At 42.2% G+C, this 16,649-nt stretch overlaps 2 protein-coding genes and 1 long non-coding RNA gene across 5 annotated transcripts in view; 2 read left to right on the top strand and 1 right to left on the bottom strand.

The window, feature by feature from the left end:
- The window catches only part of LOC116659524, a 38,356-nt gene extending 29,801 nt beyond the window's left edge, over positions 1 to 8,555 (top strand). Inside the window, exon 3 of the long non-coding RNA XR_004314886.1 lies at positions 8,421 to 8,555. This is a non-coding gene — a long non-coding RNA (uncharacterized LOC116659524). The remainder of the gene's footprint in view (positions 1 to 8,420) is intronic.
- Positions 1 to 16,649, top strand: part of B4GALT6 (beta-1,4-galactosyltransferase 6) — a 124,617-nt gene that overhangs the window by 99,423 nt on the left and 8,545 nt on the right. The gene's annotated exons all lie outside the window — the stretch shown is intronic.
- Positions 3,577 to 16,649, bottom strand: part of DSG2 (desmoglein 2) — a 49,120-nt gene continuing 36,047 nt past the window's right edge. For all 3 annotated transcript variants that reach the window (XM_032467169.1, XM_032467170.1, XM_032467171.1), the window contains 7 exons: positions 15,649 to 15,914; positions 12,420 to 12,562; positions 11,903 to 12,130; positions 10,486 to 10,713; positions 8,410 to 8,531; positions 6,848 to 7,183; positions 3,577 to 6,396 (listed from right to left, as the gene is read on the bottom strand). In XM_032467169.1, coding sequence (XP_032323060.1) covers positions 5,374 to 6,396; positions 6,848 to 7,183; positions 8,410 to 8,531; positions 10,486 to 10,713; positions 11,903 to 12,130; positions 12,420 to 12,562; positions 15,649 to 15,914 — 2,346 coding nt within the window. In that variant the 3' untranslated portion in view covers positions 3,577 to 5,373. The remainder of the gene's footprint in view (positions 6,397 to 6,847; positions 7,184 to 8,409; positions 8,532 to 10,485; positions 10,714 to 11,902; positions 12,131 to 12,419; positions 12,563 to 15,648; positions 15,915 to 16,649) is intronic.

The following is a 16,649-nucleotide window of genomic DNA, read 5'->3' as shown; positions in this document are numbered from 1 at the left end:
TGTGTATCTGCTAATCTCATACTACTAATTTATCCTTCCCTGTCTTTTCCCTTTGGTTACCATAAGTTTGTGTTCTATCTCTGTGAGACTATTTCTGTTTTGTAAATAAATTTATTTGTGTTATTTTTTAGATTTCACATATAAATGATACCATGTAATATTTGTCTTTCTCTGTCTGACTTACTACACTCAGTATGCTAATATCTAGGTCCATCCATGTTGCTGCAAATGGCAATATTTCATTCTTGTTAATGGCTCAGTAGTATTCCACTCCAAGATTCCTATATATATTCCATGTTCTTTATCCATTCATCTGTTCATGGACTCTTAGGTCGCTTCCATGTCTTGGCTATTGTAAATAGTGCTGCTGTAAACATTGGGGTGCATGTATCTTTTCCAATTAAGAGTTTTCATCTTTTCTGGATGATTGACCCAGGAATGGGATTGCTAAATCATACCATAATGCTATTTTTATTTTTTTAAGGAACTTCCATACTGTTCTCTATAGTGGCTGCACCAATTTACATTCCTGTCAATAATATAGGAGCATTCCCCTTTCTCTGCACCCTCTCCAGCATTTATTATTTGTAAACTTTTTGATGATGACCATGCTAGTGTGCAGTAACACCTCACTGTAGTTTCGGTTTGTATTTCTCTAATAATTAGTGATGTTGAGCATCCTTTCACGTGCCTGTTGGCCATCTGTATGTCTTCTTTGGAGAAATGTCTATTAAGATCTTCTGCCCATGTTTTGATTGGGTTGTTTTTTTATACTGAGTTGTAAGAGCTGTTTCAACATCTATTCTTAAAATTAGCTCACACCAGGCTAAGTGTGTTATCTGTCAAGCCATTGGCCAATCCATCCTCCAAAGTGCGGCATTTTTGTAGAATCATAGCCTCATGACTGACCTTCAGAAGACCTTTTGTATTTCATCACCAAAGGAGCCGAACAGGTTTCATCAGACTTCCATGATCTGGGCCTCGTTTCCCAGGCAATCCTGAAGCATATCATTCTTTATCTGGAAGGAGCACAGTTAGCAAAGGCAAGTATTGGCCTTTGTGAGTTTACATTGCTTATGAACTTACTAAATCGCTGAATTTTCCCCTCCTAGTTTTAGCGCTGATCGGCTTTGCCTCTTTTGCTGCGTGCCTAGTGCCATCTTGTGGCCAGAATGCATATAACACTCACTTACTCCAGTAGCGCAGAGGCCGTGGTTTATGAGCATGCACTCAGATCATTGTGCTTCTGCTACTCCATCTGTTTCTGTGGTCCAGAGGATCTCCACGTGGAGAAACCTGTGAATTAGCACCAGGTGAACGTACACATAGTTTCCTGTTAAGCCAACTCAACTAAGGCTTCATCTAGAAAGAATATATTCAGAATCATTTATGATGTTTGTGTTTTGCGTGTTTCCCCACTTTTTTCATAGCAGTACCCCAAGGGCTGTTTTCCTTTCCTCAACCCAGTTTTTTTTTTCCTCTGAGAAAGAGCCCTGGGGTGATGGTAGGCGTGGTCCTTGGAGGGGTTGGAAAAGACAAAGCTTGAAACTACATCCAACTCAAGAAAGTTGTGAAAGCAAGCTTCCTGCTAGAAGAGGCGGAAAGCCGTAGATGAGGGGAAGTAATGGGGCATCTGGGTTCTGTCCCAGCGTCAGCCTTGGGTAAAAGGACAGAATAATAAAACAAACCTCTAATACAGGGAGTAAAATCTCTTGATAATCCAAGCAAGCGGCATATAGACTCTGCAATAAACAGAAAGGATGTTGAATCACTGCAAACAGTCCCCATTCTGCACTAAAACCTCCATCATTCAACTTTATGTCGGAAGCCCTCAGTCCCTTCTCAGAGTTCTCTGATTAAGCCTTTACAATGAGAACCAACTTGGGCTTGAGATGCAGCAAGTTAGAGGCTGCAAATTAAATGAAAGACAGGCGGGTGAGACACTGACACCACTGTTCACTCACAGGTATAGGAAATCTACTTGGAAAATGCTGTTGGATTTTCAAAATTCACAATTGTCCTGTTTGGGTGTATCAGGAGAAGAAAGCAGCCGAGAGAGTCAGGGAGTGTCCCCGGGGGGAAGCAGACGGAGGTGAGGAGAGTTTAATGGGTCAAATACAAAAGGTAAGGCAGGTGGGGGAAACCTCATGGGATGGTCCAGGACTCTGCGTCTGGCAGCACGTGGAGGGGGGCAGTCACCACCGACGGCCTCCAGGTGCAGAGAGGGGGAGGGGTCCTTGAACCCAAAAGGGGAGGTGCTGTGCAGAGAGAAGCCTGGCAGGTGTTGGCAGTAGGAAACGGGAAGAAATGCCATGACCCACTTTTCTCTTTCTTCATCCATCTCCAGTCTTTATGGGTGGCCCGTGCTGCACATTGCATTCTGGCTTAATGCTTATTCAATCATCAAACTGCTTTCTTTCTCTTCTACCTTTTTCCAGGTTGGCATGTGAACAGTAAGCGTACGCTAGCATGGTGATGTTAATGTTAGGCATAGCAAATTTCAAGACAAAGAATATAACCAGAGATAAAGAGAGACAGCCTGTAAGTCAGTTTTTCAGAAAGGCACAATAAATCTAAATGTGTTTGTACCTAATAACACAGGTATAAATAGTTAAGTGTCAAAATACAGGAAGTAAACAGAGAAAGAATTAAAGGAGAAACAGGCAAACGCACAATCATTTGGAGACTAACCTTCCTCCCTCAATGATTAATGGAAAAAGTAGATAAAAGAAGTCAATAATGATGCAGAGGATTTGAGCTACACGAACATAGTGAAACTAGGAAATGTTGGTATGTTAAAGAAGTTAAGATTTAATTATCTGAGAGTTGTTATCTGAAACATCTCATTTCTAGATACTTGATAAGCAATGTCTTACTGTATAAATTTTGATGTGGTGGTGATTGGAATGTTGGGTCTGGACAGATTCATGAGGTCAACTGAGAGTTGCTCCCATGTGCCCCTAAGGGTTGGAGTCCCGGGGACCCAGAAGTAGAACAGTCTTCATGCTTTAGGACGTCTTGATGCACCTGCATTGTGAACTGTTTATTAATGGGACATTACAGTATTGACAGAAACTCTGATCATTTTCCTTGTAAAATATAATAAGCAACTAAGCTTCTCAACATTGGTTGAATGATTTCATCTCTTGGGGTCAGAAGTGCAAATCTTCTTCAGCTGAATCAATCCACAGGTTCCTCCCATATTATTTTCCAGGCGGGGAGCAAACTCCAGTCTCTTAGGAACAAGGTCACCAGGCTTGGCAAACAGAAACAGAGCAGCCAGGGAAATAGGAATTTCAGGTGGACACAATTTTTTACTTTGGGACACACTTACACTAAAGAGCTATTCATTATGGTCTGAAACTCATATTTAACTGAGCCTGCTTGTGGTCTGCCCCTCTTAGGAAGGGAAATATGTTCTTCCGAGGAGGCTGGCTGAGCCAGATATAAGCAGTCCTAATGAAAACCAACACCAAAGTCTGACAAACACCTGCCTTCAGGGTGCTGTCTCCTCCCTAACGACTACTTACATTCCTAGTAAAAATATGATGGGGCAATAAAGATATGGGCAAAGGGTTGCTCAAAAGGTCATCTTTTTATTTAAATATTTTGAGGATAACACGTACAAATATAATGCTTCTCCCATGGAACAAATGTAACTAATACAAACCATGCTTTCACGTACAAAGAAAACCATTTAGAAAATGTGATTACTTTACATACAGGAGACAAGTGAGGATTTTTCACACCCACCCAAGGAGGAAGTTGAAGACCAAGTTTTGTCGGTTTGGAGCACGTAGGTCATAGCCCCATTTTCACACACTAGTGATATTCCTGATGCAGACTTGGCAAAAATTAACTACTAAGTCTATAGTGAAAAAAAAAAAAAGCAACAACAAAGACTAAGTAGAGAGTAAACAATTTAGAGCACAGAACAGTGACCTTCATTTTGGCCACAGACTTGTGGTGTCTAAAAATATTTGCCTTTTACTTATATACAAAAGTGGGAGTAAAAATATGTAAAATCTTTTGCATAATGCAAAAGTCAACAATATTTTTAAAAAATGTGATACAAAATAAATTTTTAGAGATTCATTTTCCTAGTAAAATATCCTGAAAATTCACAAAACTACAGCCTTTTAAAAAAATTTATGGACATTTTTTATTGTAGAGAATATTGAAATAAATTATTACTGGTATGCACTTACACTTTGAAACTAGAGATGGATGATTTCTTCAAGGAGCAATAAAAATACAATCTATTTATTTGGCCAAAACACCCAAATCACTTCTTAAAAAAGGGCAGGAGGTACAAGTTCAGGTCAGCTATCTAATATTTAACACTCGTGTAGGAAGCCGTGACTAGCTAGCCAATGACTTTGAGACACGGAATAAATCGTAATTTCAAACTCGTAATTACAGAAGTTAAAGGGTCTTTCGATATTTTTTGCAGTTATAGGTAAGAGTGGCTTCTAAAATTCAGTTTAATTCTACAAATGCTGATTTGCCACCCACAATAGGCATGGGGGACATATGGCAATGAAACAGGCATGGTTCTTACCACAGTGGATAGAGTTAATTCAGCTGTACTAATTTAGAAGATAATGTATCCCGAGTTTTTTTTTTAATAGTATATTTTATTACTATAAAAAATAAAGTGATTTTATGTTTATGAATGTTGCCCTGGATTAGCTTACTGAATTTGAAGTATTTAATATTTTCATGATTACTGAGAGACAAAGGGAAGGTATAATGCTGTTTTTAAGGCTATACGACACACACGCGCCCACAGGAACATGCAGTGTGTGCTCTCACCATGCCGGTGTTCCAAAATTCAATTAATCTTACAGGAATTGGAGGGCCTCTAGTCTTAAGGAAACCAAACAAGCAAAACTGGTTACTCAGACTGTGCATGTATCTTTGGATAAATAAGTTGCTGATAATCTGCTGGGTGCAGGAAAGCATGGAATAGGGAGCAGCAACGTTAAACGCTGTGCAGAGGGGCCCACTCAGTTTGGTGGGTGGCTCTATTGGACGGCTCATGAACTGGACACTGTTCATCTGATAAATTCTTAGAAGCCAGATTTACTCTCTGTTTAACTTGCTCTGTGAGTACTGTTTGGCCATGAGTCACTAAAAGGCACCTAAGACAGCATGATCATTACGCCCTCAGGAAGTCCTGGAGCTCTTCTGAAGTGCACGCCTAGAAGCTGAGTCAGTGAGGTTCTCTGCATATTTGTGATGGAGGAAAAATTTAAGCCCAAGGTGTATGTGCCTCTCATGTGTGTAAGGCTCATGAAAAGCCAGGTCCCCTGAAAGCAGGCCCTCAGCCCCGGCTGGCTCCACTCTGGGCCGGTGTGTGCTGAGCGCCGTCTAGGAGTAAGAGTGCTGGACCGTGCTCTGCCTGGAGATGTGGGTGGAAGATGTGGTGATGGTACGGTTAGAATGAGCAGACTCCTCTAAGCCCAAGTCTGGGAGAGGGCCTGGGACTCCAGCTCCAGAAACCAGAGTCTTTGTGGCCGTTACAGAGGTTTCAGCAGGAATATGGTAACTAGACTGCAGCGCGGAAGCAGGCGTCAGCACTCTCTCGGTCACTGTCACGTTCTGTCCTACGGCTGCACTGGGCACGGCCAGAGCGGGCTGCACGCTCGGGCTGGGGGCGAGGACGCGCTCTCTCTCCCTCACCATGACATAGTGGGCATCTGGCAGATGCTGAGTGCCTTCCAGAGGCCCGGACACCCCCCCGTGAGGCTGGAGGACTGTCTCGGTAACCAGGACGTTACCTTCCCTAGCGTACTGCTGCTCTACCAGGGCAGAAGCCGGGGTGTAGACCCGCTCCGTCACAATCAGGCCCTGGGACTGCCCGGGGCCCAGGACCACCGTGCTTGGTGGCACCGTGGAGCCCGTGGCATAGGACGTTTCTGTCACTATCCTGCTACCAGCCGCCAGTGCCTCAGGTGGTGTAGCTGCTACCTTTGGACCCTGCCTAGAAGACACAGACTTTTCAGTGACCACTTCCTGAGTTACTTTCTCTGTGTTTGCCTCATGCAGAGGTGTGGGAACCTGAAAGCTGCCACTGGAGGAAAGTGCCTTCTCTGAGTGGACCCTAGTTTGCTCATAGAATGCACTTGAAGCTGCCTTCGCGTTTGTTTCTCTCCTGGGTTTTGGCCTCAGCTCAATTTCCGGTTCCATCTCTATTTTCTGACCCAAGCAAACTTCAGCAAGTGTCTTGAATTTAAGTCCTAGATCATCTAAGAAGCGGTCATCTAGCTCTCCTTCAATAAAACTGCAACAGCCAATGGAACCCTGGAGAGATTCAGTTTCTTCCTGAGAATAAACCAGAAGGCAGTCTTTGGCCGTCTGAATGTCATCTTCCCCCGTGTAAGAGGCAGCTTTCTAAAACGGAACAAGAACAGGGACGTTGACACGAGTGACACACTTCATTTAAGAACAAGACTCCAGATTCCTGCCCCAAATGCCTAACATCTCAGTCTAATTACAAGAAAACATCAGAGAAACACGAATTGAAGGATATCCCACAACACGACTGGTCTGTATTCTTGAAAAAAAAATAGATAAACAACAAGGACCTACTGTATAGCACAGGGAACTATATTCAATATCTTACAATGAGCCGTAATGAAAAAGAAACTGAAAAAAAAAATATGTATATATATGAATAACTGAACTGCTTTGCAGTACACCTGAAACTAACATTGTAAATCGACTACACTTCAATTAAAAGAAAGAAAAAGTCCCATTTACATCCAACGAAATGATTACCCTAACAATCATCACGTTTACATATACATGCTTTTGCCCTTCACACATAAAAACCAACGCTTACCTCAGTGAAATAACTTCTTAAGAATTCCTCGTTCACTGCTAAGGCAGCTGCTTGGGCTCCGGCCATCTCTCTGGAAGCCCCCATGGCTCTCGTGGTCCGTATGGAGCCAGTGCTCAGCAGCGCGCCTGTTGCCCCTGTAACCTGGGTAGCCCCACGGGAGAGAAGGCTTCTGTGCTCCTCCCACCGGCCGTCCACCTCGGACATCTCCTGCTGCCCTTTGGTAAAGGAGGCCGAGCTACTTCCTTTCACGGTGGCTTCCCTGGCTGTCACACATCCTGCTCCAGCGCCAGCTGCGGCCGCGTCTCTGAGATCTGCTGTCAGAAGCGGAGGCACCACCTGTCGGAGCAAACACAGTTGGGTGGTGGAGGTCCGCACGGCTGGTGGAAGGGTCCCAGCTCAGGGAGCCTGGGCTGTAAATACATTATTTCCACGGAGGCAAATTAGGAAAACTGTTTTTGTTTGCATGACTTGTGTTTGAGTCTTCTGAAGATCTCCACAGTACCTTTTTGTTTTGTTAGTGGATTTTAGCCCAAGGAGAAAACAAAAGACTTTAAAATATGGTCTCAGCCCATTTACTCTATGGGCACCAATGGCATTTCAACTTTCCCCTGGAGTTCGATGCCTTCTTCTACGGTTATAGAACCCTTATTTTATTTTTCCAGCTGGACACATGGCCACCCCAAATAAAGACTACCTTTCCAAGCCTCCATTGCTACAGGTGTAGCTGCCTGCCTAAGTTCTGGTTAACGTGATTTAAGTTAGCCGTGATTTAAGTGGAAATGGTGTATGCAGCTTCTGGGAAGTGCTCTTGAAAAGCAGTTGGTCACTTTTTTCCCGATGGTCGGGCTGGAATGTGGGGATGGTAGCTCGTGCCTGGAGCGTGAGGACAGCAGGGAGTGGAACTCATCCACGGAGGAACGTTGAGAAGGGAGATGCCCGGGGCCAGGCTGTGCAGGGATCATCACATTGGGCCGGGACAGCCCATGTTTTTATATTTAAGCCACTGTTATTCTGAGTTCTCTGACACTTGATATTGACTCATCTCCTATTAGACAGGATGCTCACGGCAGATGGTGACGAGAGACCCAGGGGAAGATGCAGCAGAGAGATGGTGGGAGGTGGCTATTCAGGAGGTAGGGGCAGGGATTCTGCAACATTTTACAACTGTCATGGGGGTCGTGGGGGCCCCCCTGCTGACTCTGTGGGTCGAGAGGAATGGAAATGGAGAAGCACCGTCCATTTAATATCAGGACAAAAGTTTCCACCTAAATCCCTACACACTCTTGCTCCCTTTAACCTCTGTTCTACACTCCCAGTGTCAGCGTCACCACCTGACCTTTCTGTTACACTGTCCGTAACACAGCACCTGTCACAGTAGAGCAGACCCACCTCAGCTCTGTCCTGCCAACAAACAAAATATATTATTATTATTGCAACTCTGTATTTAATGAAGGCATGTGACTGAAATCTGTAGTAACCATCTTACTCTAATGGCCTAAGACGTCAGAAAGACTTCTCAATCAGAAAAGAAGACCCCTTGCATTGACAGCGGGTTATCTGACCTTGTCTTCAGGGGGTGCCCCTTCGTTGTTCCACGGATGCAGCATCTCTATGGTACCGGGGATGGGGGTGAAGCCTTTGGCGCCCTTCCCACAATGGCACATCAGCAGCAGAAGGGGTACCACTGCACGGAAACAAAATTGAGTCCAGAGAAGGTTAGTCTCGACAGATTTATAAATTTACACTGTGTAATTCTTGAATTAGCATAGCACTTCTGGAGTGCAATCTTCACGTATTTACAGCTCTTTTCCTTTCCTTCCCTGGCGCCAACCTCACCAAGCTTGTTTTGAGTGACTTATGCCAAAGCCTCCAGGCAAGATGAGGGAGCCCTACAGAACGAGAGGCCTGGTCCATCCCAAAGACTGTGCGGTCCCTGGCTGCGGTCACTGAGCGGAGCACCAAGACTGGATTCGATAGTATCCAAATCATTAAAACCGACTTAAAGACTTAAATTTTTGTTTTTTAAAAGCGACTTTAACTTTTAATATGAAAAAAATTCACCATCTAAAATACACTTATGTGTTAAAAAAAAAATCAAAAGCTCCTAAGGGCAGAAAAACTTTAATATGGTAAAACATTCTAGAACACTGGAGCTTCTATAATACTTCACTTCACCACAGGGTAGGATTTGGCAGAAGGCATGACTCACTGGGGTTCCAGTTAACCTTTGAATCATCTAAGTACTATTTTCTAAAATTATTCTACATTTATAATATATATACATAACATTTTATATATATATTTATATATATTATAAATATATAAATATACATTTATATATATAAAATGTTACATATATAACATTTCATCCAGAATTCAATAAAATTTCAGAGCTCCCTCCTTCAATTTTATTCTACCTCCAGGAGGCAGCGAAGGCCAATGCTGGCCCCACGATCAGTAGAGAAAAGAGTTAACGGCATCTGCAAGCAGTCCTCCTCGAACTTAGCTTTTACTGAAACTCCCACCTGGCAGCTCCCAGTGATGAAATGACTGCTCCCTAGATTCCTTTTTATGTAATAGTAACTATGGTTACTGGGTGTAATAAGAAGACTGAAATCAGCCAGGGGTGATGCAGCAAACGTGTATCCAGTGTCTGCCATGTGCCAAGAACCACATCAGGCCCTGGGAAATCTGGGAGGAGAAGGCAGTGCAGGGAATCCCCAGATCAAAGATGCAGCCTCGCCCACCTGTGAACTTGGTGAGCTGTCACAAGCCATTTACCGTTATGTCTGTATTTTTACCCTTTAAATCCAAATGGTATAAAAGCGCACTGCACACTGTGGAGTGGGGTACACTCAGTCGCACATCTACCAGTGGCTTGGACGAGCTCCTCTAGTGACGCTGAAACGGCCGAGGCTGCCTTGGAGGAGGTCCACTGCCCGTGCGCAGGGGTCACGTGCAGTGGTTCCACCTGACCCCAGGCTGCAGTTGTTTGTTCTTCCATGAAAGGAACCCCCAGGTCGTTGGAGGGTGTGCGGGGCGGGCAGGAGTGGTTGTCATTGTTGGGAAGAGACATGTGCTGTTGGTGCAGGCGAAGGGGCAAGCCAAGCAGAGGGTCTGGGGAGGGGGCGCTGACAAGCTGCACGTGCCAAGCAAGGATCAGTGGGTATAAGATGAGTTTGTACAATGACCTTGTGGCCATAATCTAAATTCATGCAGCAAGTATCTTCTGAGAGCATTCTCTGCACCAGGCACTATTCTAGGCACTGGGCACAGAAGAACAGACAGCCTCCCTCCCTCCCTCACGGAGCTCATCAAGATGGGGACACCAACAGGGTTTAGGTTAAAAGGCTGCTGAAGAGTGTGTACAATAACTTGGGTTATTTAAATCAGGAAATGATACATTTTCATAAAACAAAATTCTGAAGAGCACTCCAATCACTTTCGGTGAATTTATCAAGGATCAATTCTTGTTTCCCTGCCCACCCTCAAAAGCATTCTAGCGTGATTATGGAAAAACTAAAGACGTCAATGACTACTGCAGTAACAAAGTACTAAAAAAAGAAAAAGAAAAAGAAAAACCCCAAAAGGCACTAAAATTAGTAGAGGAGCTTAAGTGCAGCTTTTATAATACTTACGTAACAAGAGCAGAAGGGCAAAAATTATGAGTGCAGTAGCCGCAGGTCCCAGGCCAACGTAGGAGTCAGACCACATTTCTGCACAACCACTGCCTTCCACGCACTTACACACTGTGAGCGTGAGGATCTGCTTCTCAGGGCAGCTGAAGCCCTGACTATCTGCAATCCGCAAGTGGATTTCATTCCTCCCAAGCTTTTGTTCGTTTTGTTGCAGCAGCGCACTGGTACCTGTAAGGGACAAGAAAATAAAGGAAAATAAAAATGAGTAATTACTAAGGCAGGAGCAAGATTAAATTACAGAAACATTCTTTTAAAAAAACTTATTGAGGTATAGTTGATTTACAATATTATAGAAGTTTCAGGTGTACAACATAGTGATTCACAAGTTTTAGAGGTTATACTCCATTTATAGTTATAAAATATTGCTTGTGCTGTACAACATATCCTTATGGTTTATTTATTTTATACATAGTGGATGGTACCTCTATTAATCTCATCCCGTCTTGTCCCTCCCCACTTCCCTCTCCCCACTGGTAATCACTAGTTTGTTCTCTGTATCTGTAAGTCTGCAGAAACATTCTTTAACTGTAGTCATATTTAGCTCCAGTTAAGAGCTTTATTCTTCTTTAACTTCTCTGTTGAATTCACAGTGTGTGTTTGATGATGAAATTAGTCCAGACACTCCACCTTATTGTATAACCAAGGAGAAGAAAGCCTGGGTTACAGAATCCTGTCTCCATGTGTCTAAGGCTAGGGAAGAAATTCAAGAGCTCATCCAATCCCAACATCTGTATCTCTGTATCCTGAGATGGAAAAATCCATTATGTGTCTGGAGAGGCAAAGGGCATAAGCATAGAGGGTTGAAACGCAGTAGCCAGACTGCCTGGGTTCAAATCCCACTTCCAGCCCGGCGGCTGGGGCCGGGGGAGAGGCACAGACAGACTCCTTTCCATGTTGTGTCCATCACTTACCCACTTTGTGACCTTGGACAAGTGACTTAAGTCCAAAGTTTTCTCGGCTGTCACCAGGGACTAACGTTACGGGATAACGAATAAATGTGAAGGTCTAGCAGACGGGCACGTGGAACACGATCAGTAAGTGGTATTTTGAATGGAAACATTGTCACCAGACATCGAGAATTTTAGAAGACGCCCACGGTGACGTCTGTGCTTAGAAAGGCAAGGCAACCCTCAGCTATGAGACAGCGACTCCCAGAGCCATTTGGAGAAAAAAACCCAGCTACTTTCAGACATTAGATGTCCACGTTCCTTCTCTCCCTCCAAATGGGACACTTATGATTAGTCCGATCAAAGACACCATGTCTACGGTTCAGAACCACATTTTAAAACCTGTGCTGGAAATCTAACTTATGGACTAGAAAAAATATTTAAATATGGAGTCCAGTGATTTTGCTTACTTTCCTGGCGCACTATTCTCCACTTCTCTGCCATGCCGGCCGGCTTGTCAATGACGGAGAAACTGAAAGGCCAGCTGTTCTGGGGTCCGTCCAGGTCCTCTGCGGTCACGTTCACATACTGTGTGTCATCACAGACGCTCCGCACTGGGTCGATCAGCGTAGGGCAGTTGTCATTGATGTCTTCAACCATGATAGCAATGGTGCCAGTGATGGTTTTTCTAGGATATTCTTAAAAACAACAGCAACAAAATGTACATTCTGGTTTTACTGCTCACCAACAGACACAGTTTGGATTCTCTTGCCAACTGGGTAAGAAGGTACTCGCCAAATTAGGACACTTCCCATCTTAGATATGTTTTCATATTCAGATCAAGTAATGTCTTTAATCCACTAAATAAGTAGAAATGTGAAGGTTTACCCATCTGACTTTTCTATAAGGTCAAAACAAAAAGTCTGATGCTGAAAAGTAAAATCTAAGTAAGTATAACCAAGAAAAAATACCTATTTAATAACTTACCTTCTGTTATAGCCACAATCTTTACAGTGTAGCTACCATTTTGGACATATCTGGATTCATAATCAGGAATTTTTACAAGTCTAATTTCAGATGTGGCAGAATCCACGGAGATCCAATTGTCTGTATCTTCGAATTTGGCATATCTGTTACAAAACAAACACAAAATTAATTATTAGTTCTGGATAAACTGAGAATATCTACAACTAATATCTACAACCCTTTTAAGCTTAATTGTTGCTCCATGATGTATGTTCTTATTACAGGCATTAGTTTGGAGTGTTTTGAAATTTCTTGAAACTATTCTAAAAGCCCTTCTCTTCGCTGTGTATCACACTTTGGAACCTTCCTTATTTCTGTAACACACCCCAGGCATCTGTGCCAGGGCCACCATCCCCTGCCTACTAACCCGGGGTGGGGGGTTTACCAGTTGCTCTTCAGTCTGTCTTACAACTTTTCGATCTAGTCTCCCTTATATTTGGAGTTAACCTTTGCAGGATAACTTAGTTACCCAACAAAAACTCGTGGAGGAAAGCAGCTGATATTCTACTGTGTATCGGCATGCTGTCAATATTTAAAAATCTCAGTTAAAAAATAATCAGTGACTGCCTTAAATGGAAGCATTTTAAATGGGGGATGTTGTTCATTATTAGGAGCAATAGGCTTCTTTCAGGTAGAAATGGATGATTGAAAACAATGCTGATAAGGTGATTTCTGGGTTTCTTCCCTCAGAGCAAAGGAGAATTAGTTTGGAGAGAGACAGCTTTGGGAAGGTAAGGAGAGCACTCATATTATGTTTTCAGAAATGCATGTAATTTAATACCATTGATTTTTAAAATATATCCAAATACAAATATAAACCAAACATATGAGTATTTGGCTTAACCAATCAGATGAATAGTTTCTTTTCTTTTTTGGGGGGCAGGAGGAGGTAATTAGGTTTGTTTGTTTGTTTATTTTTAGAAGAGGTACTGGGGATTGAACCCAGGACCTTGTGCAGGCTAAGCATGCGCTCTATTGCTTGAGCTATATACCCTCCCCCAATAGTTTATTTTCTATTTAGTGGCTGTTGAGGCACACAAAAATGAGTGGCTAATTTACAACAATATTTATTTATAGTGACTATTTAAGAAAAATTCCAACTATACTCTTGAACTGAATGTTCCTGCTTTTTAATACTGTTACTAGTAAATGACAGTACACTTGGATTTTCACAAATGTTTCTGAGTTTCATGTCTGGAGTTTTAAAGCTTAGACTTAACCTGCCGGCAGTGCTTTCCCACGTTATACTTGTAACAAAGACACAGTTACAGTGACAAGAATCACATTTCACAATGGAATGTTACGTGTGACCTCGCTGAAGGAATTTTCTAACTGTTTCCTACTGTGAAAATTAGACACCAAAGTAGAATGGCAGCTCATGGGTTGTGTCAAATCTCCATCGACAACCAACGTATATGAATAATCAGTAAAAGAGTAAACTACGACAAAGTTAAGAGAGTGATTCTTCTGCTGTCCTTATCAACATTTCTTTTTTTAAAAAATTTTTTTCCTTTATTTTTAATTGCTTTGGAGCAGGGAAAATTAGGTATTTATTTATTTATTTATTTATTTATTTATTTATTTATTTACATGGAGGTCCTGGGGATTGAACCCAGCACCTCATGTGTGCTAACCACATTCTCTACCACTGAGCTACACCCTCCCCCTCAACATTTCTAAATTAGGTGGGTACTGGAAAATTACTGGACTTAGGTGTGCCTCTCATTCCTTACCTGTAAAACAGTAGGGTGGAATTAATCTTTAAGATCATTCTCATTCTAAAGTTCTGTAATTGCTAAAGAATGAAATACTTTCGAGAAGTAAATGTGGTTCATTATTTTCAACATTGAACATACAATCTTTTGATATAGTTATAACTCTTATAAAAACAGCAACCAAAATTGGTTAGATGGAAAGTGAAATTTCAATAGACAGCTACAATATTATTGGAGCATAATCAACTAGAACATCTCGGTCTCTCAGTGTTCGGTGTGAGAAATCGTATGGAACATTCATCCTCAATGCTGGGGGTGTAGGTAGGGACTGCCTTGTTAGGTTTAGAGCCATTGAAATAAAAACTAGATGACAGAATTCAAGAGAAGCTAGACTGGTTCCTGAAGGTGAGGTGGGCAAAAGGGGTCACCACGACATTACAGAAAATACGACGGAAGTTGTTTGTCAATATTATTTTAGAAAACGGTTATTTGCTACTATTGGCTGATGAATTCTATGAAAAGGAGGTTCACTAAAAGGAAAGAGATTGTTGAAGAGCTTCCTCCATATTCGCATTCTGGCTACAGTTGGCTACGCATCTGAATACAATGTTTCGTGGAGGGCTGGTGCCCAGGGACACAGGCAAGCAAACAACTCTGCCACCAACAGCAGGAAAGCACAGAAGCTGTGTCTTGGGTGGTAGATGAGGATGCTTCAAATTCAACCAAATAACTTAGTAACCAGAACTTCATAAATAATAGCTCTGCTGAGAGTCATCTTTCGATGGCAGGGCTCTGAGATCTAAGATGTAAATCTACTTTGAGATGTGAATGGATCATGCAAACCTAAGGAGTCTCCACAGAGTGGACACAATCCCATGCCTTCCAGCACGCTGGCGGCACATGGTAGGTTGCCAGTAAAATATATTCTGAGTAAAGGTCACCATGACCGAGAAGAACATGACAAAAGGTTCATCCATCACCAAACCAAACAGCACAGTTTAAATGAAGATCCATTTTCAAGGTTTATGAGCAAATAAAATTAGTCTCCCCATATTCCAACACATTTTGCAGCTACTTTGATTTCTCTTAATCAAACCCGTGCTGAGTGGGAATTTGCAGTATATTTTATTTGCTACTTACTACCTTACCTCTAACACCCTTTCAGGAGATAAGACAGATGTTAGGAAGTTCCTTTCTGAACTTTCTTTGCTGCTTTTCAGCCTTCTCAGAACTGTTCTGAGGTAAGCCACCCAGTCTCTGCCTCATACTCAGGTGGTGGAGGGAGGGGGTTCCTGGGAGAATGTCCTTGCCCTGCAGTGACCAGCAGAACTCCAGGAAAATGAATCTACAGACCTTTGGGGGATTATGATGGCGGGGTGTGAAAGAGTGCAGTGTTCAAATTTCATTATGATTTTTGAAAACTGGCATTCAAAGTAATTAAAAACGAGGAGCTAATATTCATAACCATCTCTTACTTCACACGGGCCAGTTGTCCAGTGTCTTCATCAAACGCTTGAAATTTCCCCATTATTTGGTTCTGGCTTGATATTTCCTTGCTCTCACTAGTGTGAAATCTGATTGTGTTGCTTTTAAAATAAACGCCTTCTTTCACATTTGTCACTTTTACTCTGATGGGAATGGCTGTAGGCTTGTATTTATTCTTCACTGATTTGTGAAAAGCTGCTTTATTAGTGACAATAATGCTGAAGTTAAGACTCTTCATTTCTTCATAATCTACTTCCTAGAAAGGCAAAAATCAAAGGGAATTCTTTTAAAAGGGAAAACAAAACCCAAACACACACACGTGCGGTTTTAATGTTAGATATAATTTAAAACATGAGAAATACAGCTACACTGAGTGTTCCAACTCTTATTTGGATATCATGGCATTAAAAAGTCTCTGTCAATTTGGATATTCATAAATGTTAAGGATATTTAGAAAGCATCCCCAATGTATTTTATTTAAAGTCAAATCCTTTAAAATACATATATTTTTATTTTTAGCCACCTGGTGTGGTTTTTTCTCAGTAAAAAAAAGTTAATGGACATGCAATGTAAGTTAACATTCCTTAAAATGTGTCCCAGGGGTTTGTTCTGGTGAAAAGGGCTGCGCCAAGCAGGGGCGGCACTGCCAGCCCGGTCCACTAACGCAGCGTGTCATCAGACTGGGACCTCCTGCAGAACAAACAGCTACTTAACTGTTAAACCTAGGGGATCTCAAATTCACTTGAACAAAGAATCTAACCTCCTCATTTTTAGCATAATGTTTATTAATATCTGGTTTGCTATTAATACAGTAAAAGATTAACTTTCCTCCAGATACTCTGTTCTTTGTGAATCATGCTATTTCTAAAGTACACTTGACATAATCAGTGTATCAGTCAACACGTATTTTATGTTCCAAGTTTTGCCTGTGACTTAATGAAACGGTGTTTTGAAAGCTGTAGCTTTGCCTTTTCTTTTAAAATCTGATAAG

The sequence above is a fragment of the Camelus ferus genome, chromosome 24 (assembly GCF_009834535.1).
Source record: "Camelus ferus isolate YT-003-E chromosome 24, BCGSAC_Cfer_1.0, whole genome shotgun sequence".
NCBI classification, from domain to species: domain Eukaryota; kingdom Metazoa; phylum Chordata; class Mammalia; order Artiodactyla; family Camelidae; genus Camelus; species Camelus ferus.
Note: the sequence above shows the minus strand (reverse complement) of the source record. Positions and strands in the feature narration are given on the sequence as shown.